The 18,547-nt window shown below is 39.7% G+C and overlaps 1 protein-coding gene across 1 annotated transcript; it reads left to right on the forward strand.

Annotated features, from left to right (window-relative positions):
• The first annotated feature begins 465 nt into the window (after positions 1–465).
• Positions 466–18,056, forward strand: INTS13 (integrator complex subunit 13). The gene is made up of 17 exons (XM_030263486.4): positions 466–971; positions 1,941–2,172; positions 3,108–3,182; positions 3,892–4,094; positions 4,348–4,428; positions 5,624–5,714; positions 6,673–6,801; positions 8,442–8,526; positions 10,284–10,373; positions 10,849–10,938; positions 11,903–12,081; positions 12,834–13,004; positions 13,371–13,525; positions 14,481–14,711; positions 15,603–15,742; positions 16,409–16,544; positions 17,351–18,056. Exons 2-17 carry the CDS (start codon positions 1,948–1,950, stop codon positions 17,388–17,390), a joined length of 2,121 nt encoding a protein of 706 aa, XP_030119346.1. The 5' UTR covers positions 466–971; positions 1,941–1,947; the 3' UTR covers positions 17,391–18,056.
• Positions 18,057–18,547: the final 491 nt, after the last annotated feature.

Raw genomic sequence — 18,547 nt, forward strand, 5'->3', positions numbered from 1 at the left:
AGGCCAGGGAATTGTGTGATTCTGTGATCGTATTCTTGTCTCATCTTTTAAAAGAGACAGTCCCAAAATGAGTGGTGCTGTGTGGCTGAGAGCCATCAAGAGTGAAGTCAGCAGTAACTGGGAGAAAGCTAATGCCGGTGATCGCAACCACCAACCTCCTCCTAAAAGCAGACCCCGTACTCAAATGGAGAGAACCCCGGCTGCGCACTAATGAGCGTGAGAAGCCACCAACACACCCAACAAAAGGGCTTGAGTACTAATTAACAGACAAATTACGTAACTTGCAGCCCGTGAGCGCTGATGTTTGTTAAAATGCATAAACGGTGTGAAGTTTTCGGTGATCGGGAAGCCTTTTGCGGGCCTCCTCCCGCCCGGAGATCTCGCGAGAACACGGCGGCCGCGGCGGGGCCCGCCCACAGGGCGTCCCGTGCTCTCGCGAGACCTCGGGCTCCTCCCCCGAGCGTGCGGGCGGCGCAGGGACGGGCGGGGCGTCCGCCCCGGGCGGGACCGGCGTGGGCAGCGGGAGCGGGAAGGGCGGCGGGGCCGTGCCGGCCTCGGCATGTCGGGCGAGTGATCCCGGCCGGGCGCTGTGGCCCGGGGAAGTGCGGACAGGGGCCGGGCGCTCCCCCCGGGGGAGCCGCGGTGCCAGCGGCGCCCGTGGCCGCGCGGGGCCCCCGCGGGCTCAGGGGTGGGCGGAGCGGGGGGGGCTCCGGCCGCCTCTCCCACCCCCGCGGGCGCCGGGCGCGCAGGCCGGACCCGGGCCCCGCGCTCCCCGCCGAGCCGCCCGAGGAGGGGGAGCAGAGCGCCGCGGGGACATGGAGGGCGCCCGGCCGGAGGCGCCCGCGCCTGGCCCCGTCTAGGGCGCCCCGCGGGCCTCGTCCCTCCTCCTCCTCGGAGCGGGGCCGCGGCCGCGGCCGGGCGCGGCGAGGAGCGGGACCGGGGCTGCTGCAGCACAGGAGGAGCCGGCCCAGGTGAGGAGCGCTCCCCTCGGGCCCCGCGGCGTGCCCAGGGCAGGCTGAGGGCGCTCGGGCTCAGCCAAGGGGCCGCGGGGAGCCCCGGCAGCCGCAGCCGAGCACGGCGCCCCAGCCGGCCCCGCTCCTCGTTTGGTTTGGTTTTTTGTTGTTGTTGTTGTATGTATTCTATAATTCAGCAGAAGTACATAGAAAAATAAGTTTTTACGCTAGAAATTGACGTTTTCGGTAGCGCTCAGCGAGAGGACGATCAGTGGCCCATAAACGAAAACACGGGAAGTTCCACCTCAACATGAGGAAGAACTTCTGTACATAAAAGGTGACAGAGCCCTGGAGCAGCTGCCTGGAGAGGGAGTGGAGTCCCCCTCTGGAGACATTCCAAATCCACGTGAAGGCATCACCTGCTCTAGGTCACCCTGCCTTGGCAGGGGGTTGGACCCGATGATCTCTGGAGGTTCCTTCCAGCCCTACCTGCTCCGTGATTTTTATGATTTCACACTTGGTATATTTGTCAGTGAGATGTTGAAATACAAATGCAGCCGTTCATTTAAAAATAAGATGTGTTTAGCAAAGCGAAGACTGAAAATCGGCTTAAAATTCCAGTTGTCCTACTTAAAGGTCTTTGAAGTTTCATAATTTTTTTTGCATGTTACTTATTCTAGGAAATAAGCTTTAAATAGGAAGCAGTTTATCTACTTCTTCTTAAAGTTGGTTTTAAATAGAGAAGTGGGACTGTGCATTTTTGTTGCTTTTTCAGCAATATGATTCCACTTTTCTCTATTTTTCCTCCTGAGAAAAAATAGTTTCTTCTGATAAAAAATGTAGTCTACTAAATATGGACTCTAAAACTTGCATATTTCTAGGATATATGTGTAATTTACACGGCCATCTTATAATGTGTTTTGTTTTTGTTTTTTTTTTTTTCACCGTGTGCAATTTCTTTCTGCTTTCCATGTCTGTTTCTTTCAGGAAGAAAATGAGAATATTTTCTGAGTCTCACAAAACTGTTTTCGTTGTGGATCACTGCCCCTACATGGCAGAATCATGCAGGCAGCACGTGGAATTCGATATGTTAGTGAAGAACCGCACCCAGGGCATCATTCCTCTGGCACCCATCTCCAAGTCCCTGTGGACCTGCTCTGTGGAGTCGTCCATGGAGTACTGTAGAATAATGTATGATATTTTCCCTTTCAAGAAACTGGTAGGTTCTGTCAGCCATGCTGCATATCATGCTTGGTACAATAAGGGATGTTTTCGTGGTTTAAGTCTTTTAATGTCTTTGTGTTGTTTAGAATAAAGTATCAAGTTGTAATTTATCACTTAAAATTTGTATTTCTTGTTTATATACTTTATCGTCTTGTAATTGGTTTTAGTAGTATATAAATCTCATTACATATTTAATTTTAGACTCTTTCATTGTCTTAATGTCATTTTACAAGCTTGTGCAAAACATGGAGAGGTGCTTCAGGGCAACTTAGAGCTTTATTATTGTGCTCTCCCAAACAATTGACTTTACAAAAGCTTCAGTGAGGTATTGTCTTAAGTTGAATTTTGTTGCTAAACACACATGAAAGCTCTCTCTAAGAGTTTTGGTATCAGCATTGAAGGAATTCTGGGCTTTAAGAAGAGTAGGATTGCCCTGGAGCTAACAGTTTGGAAAAGTGGGAGGAGAGCTTCCTGGCACACACAGCTCCTTGTTTAGAAAACCATATTTTTTTAGTGATGTTTGTTAAATCTTGGTAGACATTTACCCCATGATTCACTGTTACAGACTTTGGAGAATGATGTGCAGTTTACACATCAGAACACATTAGAATTTACTTTATTTTGTGGCTATCCTTCTGAAAATGTAATCTAATTCTTAAAATACTAATATTTTGAAAATCTTACTTGGTGTAGAGAATGCTTTTCTGGTGTACAAATATAAGTGGAAGTTGTTAATCATGTTACTAAGGGGAAAACTGAATATAGCAGGAGTGTGTGATTTTTGTGGGTTTGTTAGTTTGAATTTGGCTTGTCTCATTGCATATTATCTCCAGATTACCAGAAAAAAAAGGGTGCAATTCATGTTTGTTAAATTTTGGGAAGTAACAATATAATGGCTGTTACCTTAATGTGTTTTTTTGATCCTTGTAGGTGAATTTCATTGTGAGTGATTCTGGGGCTCATGTGTTGAATTCTTGGACTCAAGAAGATCAGAACTTGCAGGAGGTATGATTTGTAACTGTTCTTTTGTTATTTAGTTCAGACTTCATTGTGAAATAAACATTGTGTTTGATAGGAAATAACTGGTTAATTACAATATTGGTGGATCTAGTCTGAGATTGTTGTATAACAGAATTTCAAATAGCTGCCTGGGAGCCTGGATTATTCTATAGACAAAATTTAAAAATAATCCAGTATGTTTAGGTAGAGACTTAAATATTTAAAATAAACATGATGAAGAAATTACTTATATATTTTTCTGGTAATTTGGTGCTGCTTCTTGAGTTTAAATTCTTTTAAAATATTTGCATGGGAGGCAAATAACTTGTGCTAAATACGTTAATTGTTAATATTCTCTTTATGGCCATGTTGTTTAATCCTGAAAGGGCTCATTCTCTGAAAAATTTACTTTGAGGAAGAAGTGCATTTCCAAATTCTCAGGAAATAAAAGCAGGAGGCAACTAGCAAGATTAGAATATCTTCTGGGTGTTGGATAGAAGTTGTTATTACGGTCAGGTATTTTCCTGTAATAAATGAGCCTGTTTTATCCTGATGAATAAATTGAATTGCAAAGGATAATTCAGGGCCAAATGCTCGTTAGTTGTTCCATTTGCTGTTGATGTGCAGGTGGAAGGTGTCAGGGCTGACTCGTGGGGGTGGTTTGGAAGGCAGGGGCCCGTGGCTAACAGCTCTGTGTTTGTGTTTGTTTGCCCAGCTGATGGCAGCGCTGGCGGCCGTGGGGCCGCCGAACCCGCGGGCAGACCCCGAGTGCTGCAGCATCCTGCACGGGCTGGTGGCCGCCGTCGAGGCGCTCTGCAAGATCACCGAGTACCAGCACGAGGCCCGCACCACGCTGATGGAGAACGCCGAGCGCGTGGGCAACAGGGGCAGGATCATCTGCATCACCAACGCCAAGAGGTGGGGCGCCTGGGGTCCCTGTGCCCCTTCACCCCCGTTCCACACAGGCCCACGCGGCCTGACGGCAGCTTCTTTGCACTGATCCTTCTTAGAGGATCCTTAAGCACTTCTCACTTTAACAAAGGTTTTTCTTCATGGGGTTCTGACCATAAAAAGCCAATAGATTTCCCGCTTTAAGTAGAAGAATATTCAGGGGCTTTGAACAGGAGGATTGATGGTGCAGCCTTAAAAGAAATCTGCCATTTCTTTGTAGTGACAGCCATGTTCGGATGCTGGAGGATTGTGTTCAGGAGACCATTCATGAGCACAACAAGCTTGCAGCTAACTCTGACCAGTGAGTATGCTTTTTACAGAGTTTCTTGTATCCTCTAGGAAGTATGGATGTATTTCTGTCACAAAACTCTGATGGACTATTTGAATGAATGTGAAGTAGAAGGTGGTAAATCATTATATTGCTAGCTTAGAGCTGGTGTATGATCATTGTCTTTCTGGTTTCATCCTTCATAGGACAGGATTTCTTTAGGTTGTTACCTTCTACATCTGCTCCAAAATAGAGCAGAGGTACAGAGATTAACATAGATACATAACTCTGCCTTGTTCCACATTTTGTTTTTAATCTCTAATTCATCTGGAGCAGTTTTTCTTGATAATTCTGTGTTGCTTTCATGTTTATCTTCCTTTGACTAAAACAGCTAACTTCTTTGAAACTAGTTTTAGTTTCTAAATTACTGTATTGCCTGGAACTTCCCTTGAGATAAAGGAGTCTTGAAATACAGAGTTCATCTCCTCTGATAAGTCTTTGTCCACCGTATGTTTTGTCTCATTAAACTCTGAAGTGTTTTTCTACAGCACTGTGTTGTCTTGTAAAATTGTTGTAGGTTGAGATCCTGTTCCTGATTCCTCAGTTGCTTCAATAGCAGAAGCAGCAATCTCCTATTTTTTCCTGCTGCAGTTGCAGATTCATGGATGTATAGAGGATCCTGCCTAAGGAATTAGGTGTTAAATCCATTGTAAAGACAGGGATGCCTCATTCCTGTAGGTAGAGATGTGGTGCAATGTCTGTGTCACTCCAAACTTCCAGCCACATTAGAATATCAGCATATATCCTATGACATGTCCCATCTCTCGGTGGTGTTTGGTAGTTGTTCTCATGTTCCCTGGAATCCTCTCATTTATACCTGCACATAGAGACACAGATCCTCTGTAGTGTCAACATTCAGCTGAATAAAGCTGAACAGATTGCACCAGTTAAGAACTTGACTCCATTGATGGGTCCAAAACAGAAGCACAGCGCTATAACATCTGAGGAGCAAGAAGTGTTAGGCTTTTATTTTTATTCTGATAACTTACTTTGTTTGAAGTCTGTGCTTTTGAAAATCATATCTGTAACCTAGTTTCTGCAGCACATGTTCAGAAACAACATGTTGCTAACATACATTATGATTCTGTGTTCTAGATATCAGAATTAGTTTAATTTAAGGAGATAGCCTACAGCGTGGCAGACTAAGCAAAATTATTTTATTTTTAAGTCTAATGCAGATTCAGAAATGTGAACTGGTGTTAATCCACACGTACCCAGTTGGTGAAGACAGCCTTGTTTCAGATCGTCCTAAAAAAGAGGTGAGTAGCTTAAAATGAAAAAAATTATCCCAGGATTAGGAACCATGTCAGACTGAAAATAGTGGAAATTATTCTCAGCTCTTCAGTAGCAGAAGCACATGTGGTTGTTTGAAACCAAGTACGCTAAAAAAATCTGTAATACATTCTGCTGTTCAGCAGTCTGCTCTGCATTAATGTGCTGTCTGTAAGAAAAGACCCCAGAAAAATAACTTAACATGAAAAGCATGTAGTGCTGTGTGGTAGTTGATATATAAAAAGGACTGTGTGGGGTTACCTTCCTGTGATTAATTTTTACAAATCTCTGCTGTAGTTGTGCTAGAAATTGTGAATGGAAGATAACGAATTGACTACTTCCCTCTCTAAGGCAGGCACTGGGTTTGGATCTCGGGATTTTTTTGTTGTTGTTTTTATTTGGGGTTCTTGTTTTGGGGTTTTTGGGGATTGTTGTTGTAGTTTTTGTTGAGTGTTTTTTAAATTTATTTCGTTTTGTTTTTAAGCCCCAACCCAGTGTTCCTGTTGTCTAGGGAAAAATCAAATACACCTTCTAGCTTGTGTTTATTTGCCTTGTGTATGTATGATGCACTTACAGGTAGACATGTAGAAATTACTTTGCTACTGTTACTCAGCTGGTAAAAGAATGTAAAACTAGGCCAGAACTAGTGTTAAGATTTATTCCCCATGTTGTGATACTAATTTTTCCTATTAACAATTAGTGATTCAATTTTTTTAGCACACTTCTAATTTATTTTTACCGCTTTTAAGAACTGCATCTATAGCACTTGGCATAAGCTCGAAATTCAGAAGGAAAATAGTTTTTGCTTCTTGCTTGATCGTTTCCTCTGGTGTGGGTTTTTGAGTAGTTTTAGGAGTATAAATGCTTTTCTGAGAGTTGAACAGACTGTACTGTTGAATGATATCACAACCTAAACTATGAATTCCATGTATCAATTGATTTCAGCTCTCTCCTGTTCTAACCAGTGAAGTGCACAGTGTCCGTGCAGGGAGGCACCTGGCTACAAAACTGAATCTTTTAGTACAGCAACACTTTGATCTGGCTTCTACCACAATAACTAACATCCCTATGAAGGTAATACTGTCTCCAGTTCTGTGTTAACTAGCTGCATCACTTCTAAATTTGTTTGAAAACTTTTGATGTTTATTTTAATTGAATTTTTACATTGTTTTTCTCTCCATATCATATTTTCTGTTTTATTTTTTTTTCTTTTATTAGCCCACATTCAATGTCTGTGATCAGGTTAGTAAAAATGAAGTAGGGGAAAAAAATAAAGAAGGATCACAGAACAAAATATTGTATTGCCAAATCTCAATTTTTGATGTAGCAATACAAATGTTATTTCAGTTCTGTTTGTATTACGTTATATAAATACAGTCTTGTTTACCTCAGATTAATTTGTCTGTGATTCTTTTGTCTTTTTCTAATTGTGTTTAGATATTCTTGACCCTTGTGCATTATAGTGGCATAGTGAGTCTCTTTTTCCTCTGTTTCATTATCATGCCCACCCAACATAAAGGTGTTTGTAACTAAAAGCTGCTTTTTTACCAAGGGTTTTCCAGTGGGTTTTCTACTCTGAAAATCCATAAACATGAAATGGGGACAGGATATACCTAGTTAAGGAAGATAAACAATTAAGCATCTTGTGGTAGAAGTTATGTCCATATTTTTAAATTTTTTGCTACTTGGAGGGAAATTAGTGCAGTTTAGAATGTCAGGTGTTAAGGAGACAGTAATTTTCTGATCAGACAGCAAGAGACAATTGAGACAGAAGTGTCAATATTCAAACAGAAAAAGAGCCATGGGCAGGTAATCTTCATAATTTAAAAAAATTCATTAAGTTGTAACACCGTCAGTCATTGCATATTTGAAAACTAGCCATATTGTGTGGACTTTATAAGTTAAAACATGATATCAAAATAATTTTCACAGTTTTTGTGAGAGTTTGACTTGGGTCATGGCATAAATGTGACTTCAGTTTGCAAATACCTTGTCTGTAACTCTCTGACCTGTGTGCTGCTGGTGTGCCTCTTCCTTCTGCCTTTGTCCTTATAGTAATAGACTATGTTGGGCTCTCTGTGGTTTTTGCTTTTTTTTAGTTGTTTTTCTTTTTAAACTTGGAGTAAATTAGCAGTTACTGTTCTGTTTTTGCTGATCCTCTGCAGCTGTTTGAAGATGCAGTGTCCTCTTTACAAAAATGCATTTTTTAGTAAAAAACTTAGAGCTGCAAGTGCACTTCTTATCATAAGCTTAAGAAATAATACGTTTAAAGTGTGAGTTTTGGTTTGGATTCTGGAATTTTGGTTTTGATAAGTAATTGTCACTCTACCTGCAGAGTGAGCCTTTGTTGATGCTCAGTAAGTTGTAACTGCTGGTGATTATGTAACATTTTGTAGGCTTCCTTAACTTCACTCATTTAGTTAAGTAGTCAAGCCTAGTTTTTACCTGTATGTGATGCTCTGCACCCTGACATGAGGCTTGTATAAAGAAGAATAGGGTTTAAGAAAAAAAAAAAGAGGGAAAGCAGTTGGCTGCATCTTTAAACTGCTCAGAGAGCAAACTCTCCTCAGCATTGCAATCCTGTTGTTGTTTGAGGCACTTGGAGACTTTTTGTTTTCTTCTGGACTGAAAGACAAATACAGAATCATTCATTTATGAGAACGGTGGCCTCTAGCTAAAGTCATTCTATTTATGTCTGCCTTTGTCTTTTGAAGGAAGAACAACATGCTAACACATCAGCCAACTATGATGTGGAACTGCTGCATCACAAAGAGGCACACGTGGATTTTTTAAAGAGTGGTAAGTAGAAATGGCCCTCTGAAGGTGGCTTTTGATCAGCCTCTTTGGGAGTATTCACAAAGAAAGATTGGGAGCTTCAAATCCACGTAAATTTCAGGTTTAAGTAGCAAGTATTTCAGTTATTTCTTGCAATCCAGGAAACTTCATTTGTAATGTGGGCATTGGAGTTTTACTCATTATTGACATATTTTAATACAGCATTGAGAAAGAAGGCCAAATTCACTTATGTTCAGGATATTGCTGAGATTTATGGGGCATGTCAGTTTCTTACTGACATGAAAAGTAGGTGAGAGACCAGATATGCGGGGAGATTTTACAAAATGAAGTCCCTCTTGTGGATATTTGTGCAAAATTTTGCCTTGCACAATTGAATTTTGTTAAGTAATAATAATTGGCATCACTTACATCCTACAGGCCTGTTTATGATGATAATTGCTTTGGAAAAAGCAAGACTTGTTTGGCTGGTGAACTTTTTTGTTGTATTTGAAATACCTACTATTTTTTTTTTTTTTTTTGTAAATTTGGAATTGCTACCTACTATTCTTCTGAGTTGATTTTTTAATAGCTCAACTGAACTTAAAAAAGCACAACACTTAGCCTTTTTCAGAACTATTTACATCAGAAACTTTCTGATGTAAAACTGTTAAAAATCAGCTTACAACTTCTGTATTGGTAGAATTAAATGTCATATGATCCATAAGTAGCTGTTTTGGGGAGTTTGTGCTTTTTTTCCCATTACTTTGAAGAAGAGGAGGTAACTCCTTTGTCATCTGTAAGTGCTGTGCTCCAAATTTTAGGGGAGTGGATGACAAAAGATTGATGAAGAGCATAGGGTGTCACAGTAATGACCTCAGCCTCACCTGAACTGGTGTTATGATGTTGAAATCTTAAAGCTTTATTGCCAGGACTTGGAAGCAGTTTCATAAAACCTGCTGGCTCAAGGGATTAGGTCTCCTAGGAAAACACAAAAGCAGACTATGACTACATTTCCTCTTTGCATTTTTCCCATCACGACTTTGAGAGGAAAAAGTGTCTTCTTAGGTCCTGTGAATTTTGGATTCTTTCATTTGTTTCTAAATATGGATTTCAGCTGTAATAGCTCTGATGCTGACAAAGCAGGAATTCAGTTACAGTGGTCTTACTTCTCTGAAATGTTGCCAAGGAGTTTTCAGGTTAAATAAGTTTGGCCTTTAGATATTCTGAGAGATAATTTCTAAAATTGTTGCAGTTAATTTCAATGATAAAGTGTTTCTTGTATGTTAATATTTTAATAATATTTTTAATAATATTTTAATAATAAAGCATCTGTGGTCAGTAGAACACATTGAGAGAATTCAGGCTGAATCTGACATAGCAAAGAGACAGGATGATGAGACCAAATACTTCTTTCCTCAAAAAACTAAACTTGTCAAATGTACTTTACATTGGTTTAATTGACTTTGGGAATATAATATGTACAAGCAACAGCCAGCTCTGACATTTGAGAGTTCTGATTTCTATGTGGAAAATTCTGAAAAAAAATATATTTTCTTGAAGTCCTGAGCCTTTTAGCAGGAAAAAATTGCCTGTTAACAGATAGAACTAAACATATGTGGAACTTTCTAACTGTCAAATCAAAAAGTTAGGTATCTAAGTTTTAAATTTGGATTACATTGTGTGTATGTTCATGTTACATTTTGTACCTTGAAAGTTTAGAGTTGTTTTGCTGTAATAAAGAAGCTCTGGTTGATGCCCGCTCTTTCTGCCTTTCTCTGCAGGTGATAACCACGTGGGTGGCAACAGCAGGGAAGGGACATTTAAAGAAACTGTGACGCTGAAATGGTGCACTCCTCGAACCAACAGTGTGGGTAGGTGATATGGAATCTTCCAGACCTGGTTGGTCTGGAACAAATGGTCTTGTACAAATGTGACAGGAGAGAAAGACAGGGCAGAGCTGAGATAACGTAGGAATTGTGTGGCCATGCAGCTCATGCGCCCTATTAATTATTAGCAATTTATTATGACTCGTTGAGCCAGCAGGCCAAAAATAAAGATAAGAGAAATAAGAGCAGACTGACTGGTCAGTGAAGTAATTCAGGAGATAAAGAACTGAGGTTTCTGCTGGAAACAAAGCTTGGGAATCCATGAGATTCTCAGAGCTGTGGATTCTTGGGAATCCTCTCAGTTAGGAGGTGGTAAAAGGACTTTCAGATTGAGAGGCTTCTAAACTTCTTAGTTCTGGTCATTGTGGATTAGCCTCCGCCTCTTCCATTCTTTGATTTTGTGGATTTTTTTTTCTGTCTCTGGAATTACACTCCACTTTTCTACTCCTTTATTTTTCAGAACTGCACTATTGCACTGGAGCATACAGAATTTCACCAGTAGATGTAAATAGCAGACCTTCTTCATGCCTTACAAACTTTCTCCTTAATGGTAAATTTGTGTCCTTGGCTAATTATTCAATATTTTAATTTTTAATTTTATAAATGGAGCATGTAGCACATTTTGATTTGTATAGCAGTAATGTATATATACTGTAAAAATACTATGTTTATTTTAAAATGTCCTCTAAATAAGAGAAGAAAGTTGTTAAATGTCCTCAGAGGCAAATGTGTTTTGAAACTTAAAGACGGGAGGAAAGAAGTAAAGAAGGAACAAGTATTGAAATGGAGGTTTGTATGTTTGCAAACAAAATGGCATTACAAACATCCTTTTAATGGAATGTTTCCTTCAGTCAAGTCATTGTCTAAACATGCAGAGGTTTTATTAAGCACTATATCTTCCTGTATTTTTCTCTAGAGATTGTGTAGTGAAAATGACCTTTGATTAATAAAAATGGTAAGAACCAAAATTAATAGCATATTTCAGATCAGCTCAGTCTTCTGATTTTTGCCTCCTGCTATTAAGAAACTTACTTGGAGAATGCACCCTTTAATGATTGGTGTATTTTACTGAAAATAAGACCAAGGGAGTTTTATTTCTCTGTCTGAAGAACAGTATCCATTTTAACCATTACCAAGTGGTATCAACTGATGCTTGTAATACTCAGGAGGTAATCTTGTTACTTATTGATAGTTGCTTTTAATGAGTGTTTCTGCAGCTGGGCCGTTTGAATGCCTTAAGAATATATATTTTTTCCGAAGGAAAAAAGATTGGTTGGTCTAGGAGAGGCCTTCTGGTGTTACTTTGTAAAATTTTAAGAAGCACATATCCTGTTCTGTGTCAAGAGATGAGGAGATGGCAGTTCCTTTTTCAGCTGTGTGCAAACACCACCTTGGTGGGTTCAGATTCTTCTTGGCTGTGCACAAACGTGTATTTATGCAGCTCAAAATTTAAAATTGCAGCACACGGGAATGAACGAATAATGAATGAATGAAAATGATCTCCCTTCCACCAGGTCGCTCGGTGTTGTTGGAACAGCCACGCAAGTCTGGCTCAAAAGTCATCAGCCACATGCTCAGCAGCCACGGGGGAGAGATTTTCTTGCACGTGTTGAGCAGCTCCCGCTCAATTCTGGAAGATCCCCCCTCAATTAGCGAAGGCTGCGGTGGGAGGGTCACTGACTACAGGATCACAGTAAGGGTCTTTCTGTCCTACACTGCTGCTTCTCTCACATGACAACAGATCCAGGGCAGTAGATGTGGGAAGGAAATGTTGGAGTGGATTGCGTGGTCAAACTTCCTTTGTAATAAATACCTTGATAGATATTTGGTAGAAAATACTACATTTGAATGTTATACCTGCTTCATGAAATACTTTGTGTGTCAAGGAATGCATCCTTAATGCCCTAGCAGTGTTTAAAGCTTGTTCTGGTTCTAGAAAAACATTTTTCTTGGCGAGTTTCTTCTGTGGGTTGGATACACATAGGACTATATTGTGCTTATTGTCAAAGGATAGATTGCACAGGAGTGGTTTGTACAATGAATAAAAAGATGAAGTTGACAGCTTTGAACCCTGATATCAGACAATCAGCTGACATGCCTTTTATTTATGCTTTATTTTTTTCAACACATCCTTGATATCTTTTGTAAATAAGCAGAAGTTCCTTCTGGAAACATATAACACTTCCCATACATTAAACACCTTGCAGATCTGGAAGTCCTCCTTGTCAAAATGCATACATTGATTTTTACCCCATATTTCTGTGCCCCTGTTTTGTGTTCCCCCTGGTTAGTGCCTGAGAGCTAGAGACAGGGCTGTGGTTGGTAGGGTCAGATGTGGCAGTGGGATGGTACAAAGTAATAAGCAAGGCTAAGCTGTTTAGCCCCTTCACTGAAAGTTACTTTGTTAGAGAAATGCCTAATTGTATCTTGTTTGGTTATCATTAGGATTTTGGTGAATTTATGAGGGAAAACCGATTAACTCCTTTTCTAGAGCCCAGATATAAGATGGATGGAAGTCTTGAAATTCCATTGGAACGTGCAAAAGATCAGTTAGAGAAACATACTCGTTACTGGCCTATGATTATTTCTCAGACCACCATCTTCAATATGCAAGCTGTAAGTAACCTGGGCTCTGTACATTCTGTTCCTAGGTTGTTTCCCCTTGTCACTTGATTAAATATCAACTCTATGAGATGATAAATCCCTTGCTGTACAATCAGTTTATTTTCAGCTTTATTTTTCCTGAACTAACTGGGTATTTAATTCAGTAGATTATTGGAATGCTATTTAAATAAAGTGATTTGAACCTGACAGCTCCAGTACTCTGGATAAAGAAAGCATCTGCTTATACTTTGAGCTAGTGCTAAACTGAGGATAAGGTTGTGTGTTGTTTCATTGCCTTTAATTTTTTTTCTTCCTGTTGCTGTCCTGTGACACACACACACACATTTTCTTGTTGTTAATTTCTGTTTTGTCTTGCAGGTAGTGCCATTAGCCAGTGTGATTGTAAAGGAAACAATGACTGATGAGGATGTACTGAATTGTCAAAAAACAATATACAATTTGGTAGACATGGAGAGGAAGAATGATCCACTGCCAATTTCAACAGTTGGTACCAGAGGAAAGGGTCCAAAAAGGTTACATGCATATCTCTTTGTTGATTCTTGACTATTTTCAGAAATACTCTGTTAACAATGTTTTCATACCAAATTTTTAAACTCTAGCTAAAAGTAATACATAGTGAATTAAACACTGTATTGCACATCCCAAATGCTATCAGTGCCTCATCTGTATCATTTAGAGGCTATAACAGTACTGATACTGCTTTATGTTAGGGAAAAAACCTCTACAGTTTTATTATCTAAGAATTTAAATATGTTAAAAAAATATTAAATCAAAGATAGTTATCAGCAAAGGTAAAAAACTTATACAAATTTATATTTGCTACAAACAGATAAAGTGTTTCAAATTAATCAAAAGGAAAACCTAAGTATATTACAAATCAGTGGTGCATTAAAATTGGGATATATTAGAAACCTTATGGAACAGTTACTTAAAATATGGGATACTTCTTTGAAATAAGCATGGAATATGCCGATTCCTCAATCACTGGGATGTGTTCCTTGTATTTCTAAGAATTGATTGAAAAGAAGTTCAGCTCCTGATTTGCCTACATGACTGGGAGTTATTGACAGTAGTGGGGTGCAATTCTTTCTTATTGTTTTAAACCCAAATAATATAATAATTAATTTGCCTGTCAGTACATGAGTGACCCTCTGACATTGCATTGTTAGCAAGCACATGAGAGGTTTCACAAGTGCATTTTTGCAATGAGATCTTGTGGGACATTATGATTTCGATGGACATAATCCATTTAAATTTAAACTTTACTCTGGGCATTAACTGGGAAATGTTAATGTGGTTTCAAGCATGGAGTAACCCCAGGTGGAGAAACCTCCAGTACAGGAGGACAGATAATCTCTTTGGAGTTATGTGTGGCTTGGGGGTTCTGTTTTGTTTCTTAAGGTGTGCACTGATTCAGTCAGTAGTTCAGTGGTGATCCTTGATGGGGTGTGTTTTTTTGGCCCTTAGGGATGAGCAGTACCGCATTATGTGGAACGAGCTGGAGACCCTGGTCCGAGCACACATCAACAACTCTGACAAACACCAGCGAGTCCTCGAGTGTCTCATGGCGTGCAGGAGCAAACCCCCAGAGGAGGAGGAGCGCAAGAAACGAGGCAGAAAGAGAGAAGACAAAGAGGACAAGTCAGAGAAGTTGGGCAAAGACTATGAATCAGATAAGCCATGGCAGGAATCAGAGAGGTACGTTTTCTAAAGTGAAATATAACTGTTGTTCTTAGCTGTTAACCATTTAGCTGGGTGTTCTAGCTTGAGGAGTTCCTGCTGTTGGATTCTGTCATACCCACACCACCTATTAGATATTAAACTGCCTTATGGAAATCTAAAGCATGGCTAAAAATGTGGGACAAGCATTTGTTTTCTTTTAAGCTGTAGATAACGCAGTGCTGAGGTTTATTTCAACAACCGAGCTTGATTTGGCTCTTCTCTTCAGCTGAGTATCAGGATTAATGTCCATTTACCTCCTGTCTGTAATTCATGTTGTTATTGTAGCTTGTCTAAGTGGCAAGGTCCTGTCAGACTGTTCTGTATTCCTTCTTTGAAACTACTTTCTACAGATATCCAAAAAGCTCATGCTAATAAGCTTAATTTGCATGTGTTTTGTGCATGCTGGAATCATTTAGGATGGGAGGGCCTTTTCATCTACCCTGCTGTCACCATGCTGATGACATTCCATGCCTTCTTGTGAATTATCATTCCTACAACTTTGCTTTCACATGTGGAACAGAAATGGGGACTGAGATAAAAGGGATTTGGTGTGAATGGCCCTGAATTCACCTAGAAAAGATAATAGGAAATTGTATCATATTTCTCTATGTATTTATTTTAATTTAGTCTTTCCTTCAAAATTCAGACATCAATTGTCTCAACAACTAAAGTGAAACTGTATATTAAGAACCTTTCCTATATGTAATGCTTTATGCAGAGGATTATTTAGTTAGAATTCCCAAGGGGTCAAAAGAAATTTTCTTATGGTATGGATCCTGTATTATTTTGAGGAGTACAGAAAGCTATCAAGAATTATGTTTTGCTCAAGCATATTTTTCCTCACCCTTTTCCTTCCCTCTGAAAAAGGTTAAAAGGTCTTTTGGATCGGGAGAAAGAAGAACTGGCAGAAGCTGAAGTTATCAAAGACTCCCCTGATTCTCCTGAGCCCCCCAACAAAAAGCCTCTCATTACTATGGATGAAATGCCCACAGTTGAAAAGGCAAAAGGTAAACCAGAACAATTGCAACAGGTTATTTCTTTGAAAGGTAGATGTTGTTGCATCAGTCTTGTGTTTTCTAAAGTAATGAGGTGAATCATTTTGGAGTTAAAGCTAAGTCAGTGAAGATTGTGTTAAATTACATGCTAAATGTTGAGAAATTCTTGGAAAACATGTTAACCTCACCACGTCTGTGAAAAAAGGGAGAAACCAAGACACTGTGGGTCTGCTGATTGACTCTTGCTTTGATAGGGGATTGGCCGAGTTCCTGCTGGTGCTGTTTGACCTGCTGTATGGCAGAAATGCTGTTTGAGGGCAGGTGTCAGAAATCACTGTCTCCTGCTAATAAATAATCAACTTGCCTAAGTAGTGCAGTTGTCAGAATGGACAGGTCTCACTGACGTCTCTTCCTTGGTTTGAATTATTTTCTATCACAGTGACTGAGCTGATGCTGAGATTCTGCTCTTGAAGCAGAGTTTATCTCATGTGCAGCAACTCCTCTGCCATCATCACTTTGCATATTTTCTATTTATTTAGCTCCTACTGTAAGTTTGTTTAATATTAGTTGTTTTAACATGTTGTATTGCCATAATCTGTAATTCCTTTAAGATGTTATAATGATGTACTGTTAATTTAAAGTTTTCATCACTTAGACTCTTCTTACTTAAAAATTTAGGGCCAATGTCCTTGCTGTCTTTATGGAGCAACAGAATTAATACTGCCAACTCTAGGAAACATCAGGAATTTATTGGTCGATTGAACTCTGTCAACAATAAAGCTGAGCTGTATCAACATCTGAAAGAAGAAAATGGGTTTGTATCAGGCAATGCATCCCTACCCATATCTTGGTAGCAGTCAGTGTGGAGTTTACAGCATTAGACACTCCTTTGATGATTAAAATATCTACGTACATTCCTTTGCTTCTCAGCATTGATGTGGAACCACAGCAGTGTTTGATTTTCTGTTTGCACCTGTGCTGAGCGAGACTGACTGCTGAGAGCTGGGCTTCCCTGGGCCTCAGGGGTTGCCCCTGCAGCAAAACTCTCATTAGACTTCAGGGGGTTAAACACTAGCTGAGATTTTCTGCTTGCTTTAGCTTCCAAAAGAATGGCTGATACAGAAATATTGTTGGAATAAAGTGGTTGAATCTTAGGCTGTGCAGTAATGAAGTTTACAGTAGTCCACGTTCTACAAAAAATACTGGAAAACCAAACCAACCTCCCCTGAAGGAAATCAGATGATGGTAGACAATGATCAGTGTAAGAGGGGTAAAAGTTAAGTCCTTGGAAAAAATGGCCAAAGCTTATGTTTTCAAAATGGATTCTCAAGTCACATGAATATTCTTATGTCACACGAATATTTTGTATTTTCTTGAGATTGATAGTGGATGGTTTTTCACAGCTGAAATGTATCTCTGCAGAAACTTTTCATTTATGTACTGATTGCTGCTTAAAGAAGTATTAAGAGGACATAAGTTTGTGTATGTTGGGGTAGGAAGAGATAGGACAGTTAGTGAAGTAAAAAACGTCTATGAAAGCATTTAAATCTGATTTTTTTTTTTAAACTGTTGGTTGTTCTTCCAGTAACAAACCTTACCAATTGTTGTCTTGCCTTTCAGAATGGAAACAACAGAAAATGGAAAAGCAGGCCGGCAGTGAGGATTAGTTCTGTTTCTTGGGACAAAACTTGGCCAAATTGCAAAAATATTTAATGCTGGAGTTGCTCTTGGTACTGTTTCAGTACAATTGTATAGCTGTGGTTTGATTGGTTTTTACATTTTTCTAGTCCTATTTTTGCTATGAAGTATGAAACCTGCATATCACGTTAAACCAGATGTGTGCAAATTGGAGCTGTCCTGAAGCGTTTTCCAGTCGTGCTTCAGGATAAAGACCTTTGCTGCCATGGAGTAAATCAAGTAATCAAAACTGTTAGTCACCTTAAAGTCCTTGCCCAGAAGTATTGGATACTATTTCAAAATCAGTGATGACTGTCTTAAAAAAAAAAAAAAAAGTCAAGTAATTTACAATGAGATGATAACATAATTTTGGTTGCTGAACACCTTTTATTTATATGAGGGTTCCTCAGGAGTTCAGAATTATGGAAGAGACCACACACTGAGTACAGACACCAACCTGAGGGAGTGCCAGTCTTGGTTTTCATCTGAGGGTGGGAGGGTGAGGGGTTTTACAGATTAAAATTGTTGCTTTAAAGACTTTTAAGAAATTGAATGGAAATGGTCTTTAGAAAGCAAAGCTGTTCAGGTTGTTGTGTTGGAGTTAAGGCTTTGTAAGCAAAAGTACAATAAAATTTTTTGCTAATAATCATATTTTTGATGAAGTGTGTTCTGTAGGATACTTGTGGTTGTATGCCTGAGACTGAATTTGAATGGCTGTGAATGAAAAGTAGGGGATCTGTCTTCAGTTTGAGTGCAGCCTTTTACACTGGGGAGTAGAATTCTCAACTGGGAAAACTCAGCCAATGTCTGATCTTATCCCTTGTCAGATTTTGGGTTGTCTTCCATGTGGGCTAAGGAAACAGGAATTCCTGAGCTCTCCAAATGTGTCAGCCTTCCTCTGGTCTGCATCTGGCTTCTGTACGCAACTGAAGGGCTCACAGACTGGGTATCTTACAGTTGGTTTGAGACACATCTTTGAGATTTTCTAAAACTAAATCAGTATTTTCATACTCACCTGCAACTTTAAATGCCATAGTTTGTGGTGTATAGATCTGAACACAAATATTCACTGAACATTTGTGACTGAATCCTTCTTTCAGCATTGCTGAAGTACCATGAATCATTTCAAGATGATTATTC

The sequence above is a fragment of the Taeniopygia guttata genome, chromosome 1A (genome assembly GCF_048771995.1).
Source record: "Taeniopygia guttata chromosome 1A, bTaeGut7.mat, whole genome shotgun sequence".
Classification (NCBI taxonomy): Eukaryota; Metazoa; Chordata; class Aves; order Passeriformes; family Estrildidae; genus Taeniopygia; species Taeniopygia guttata.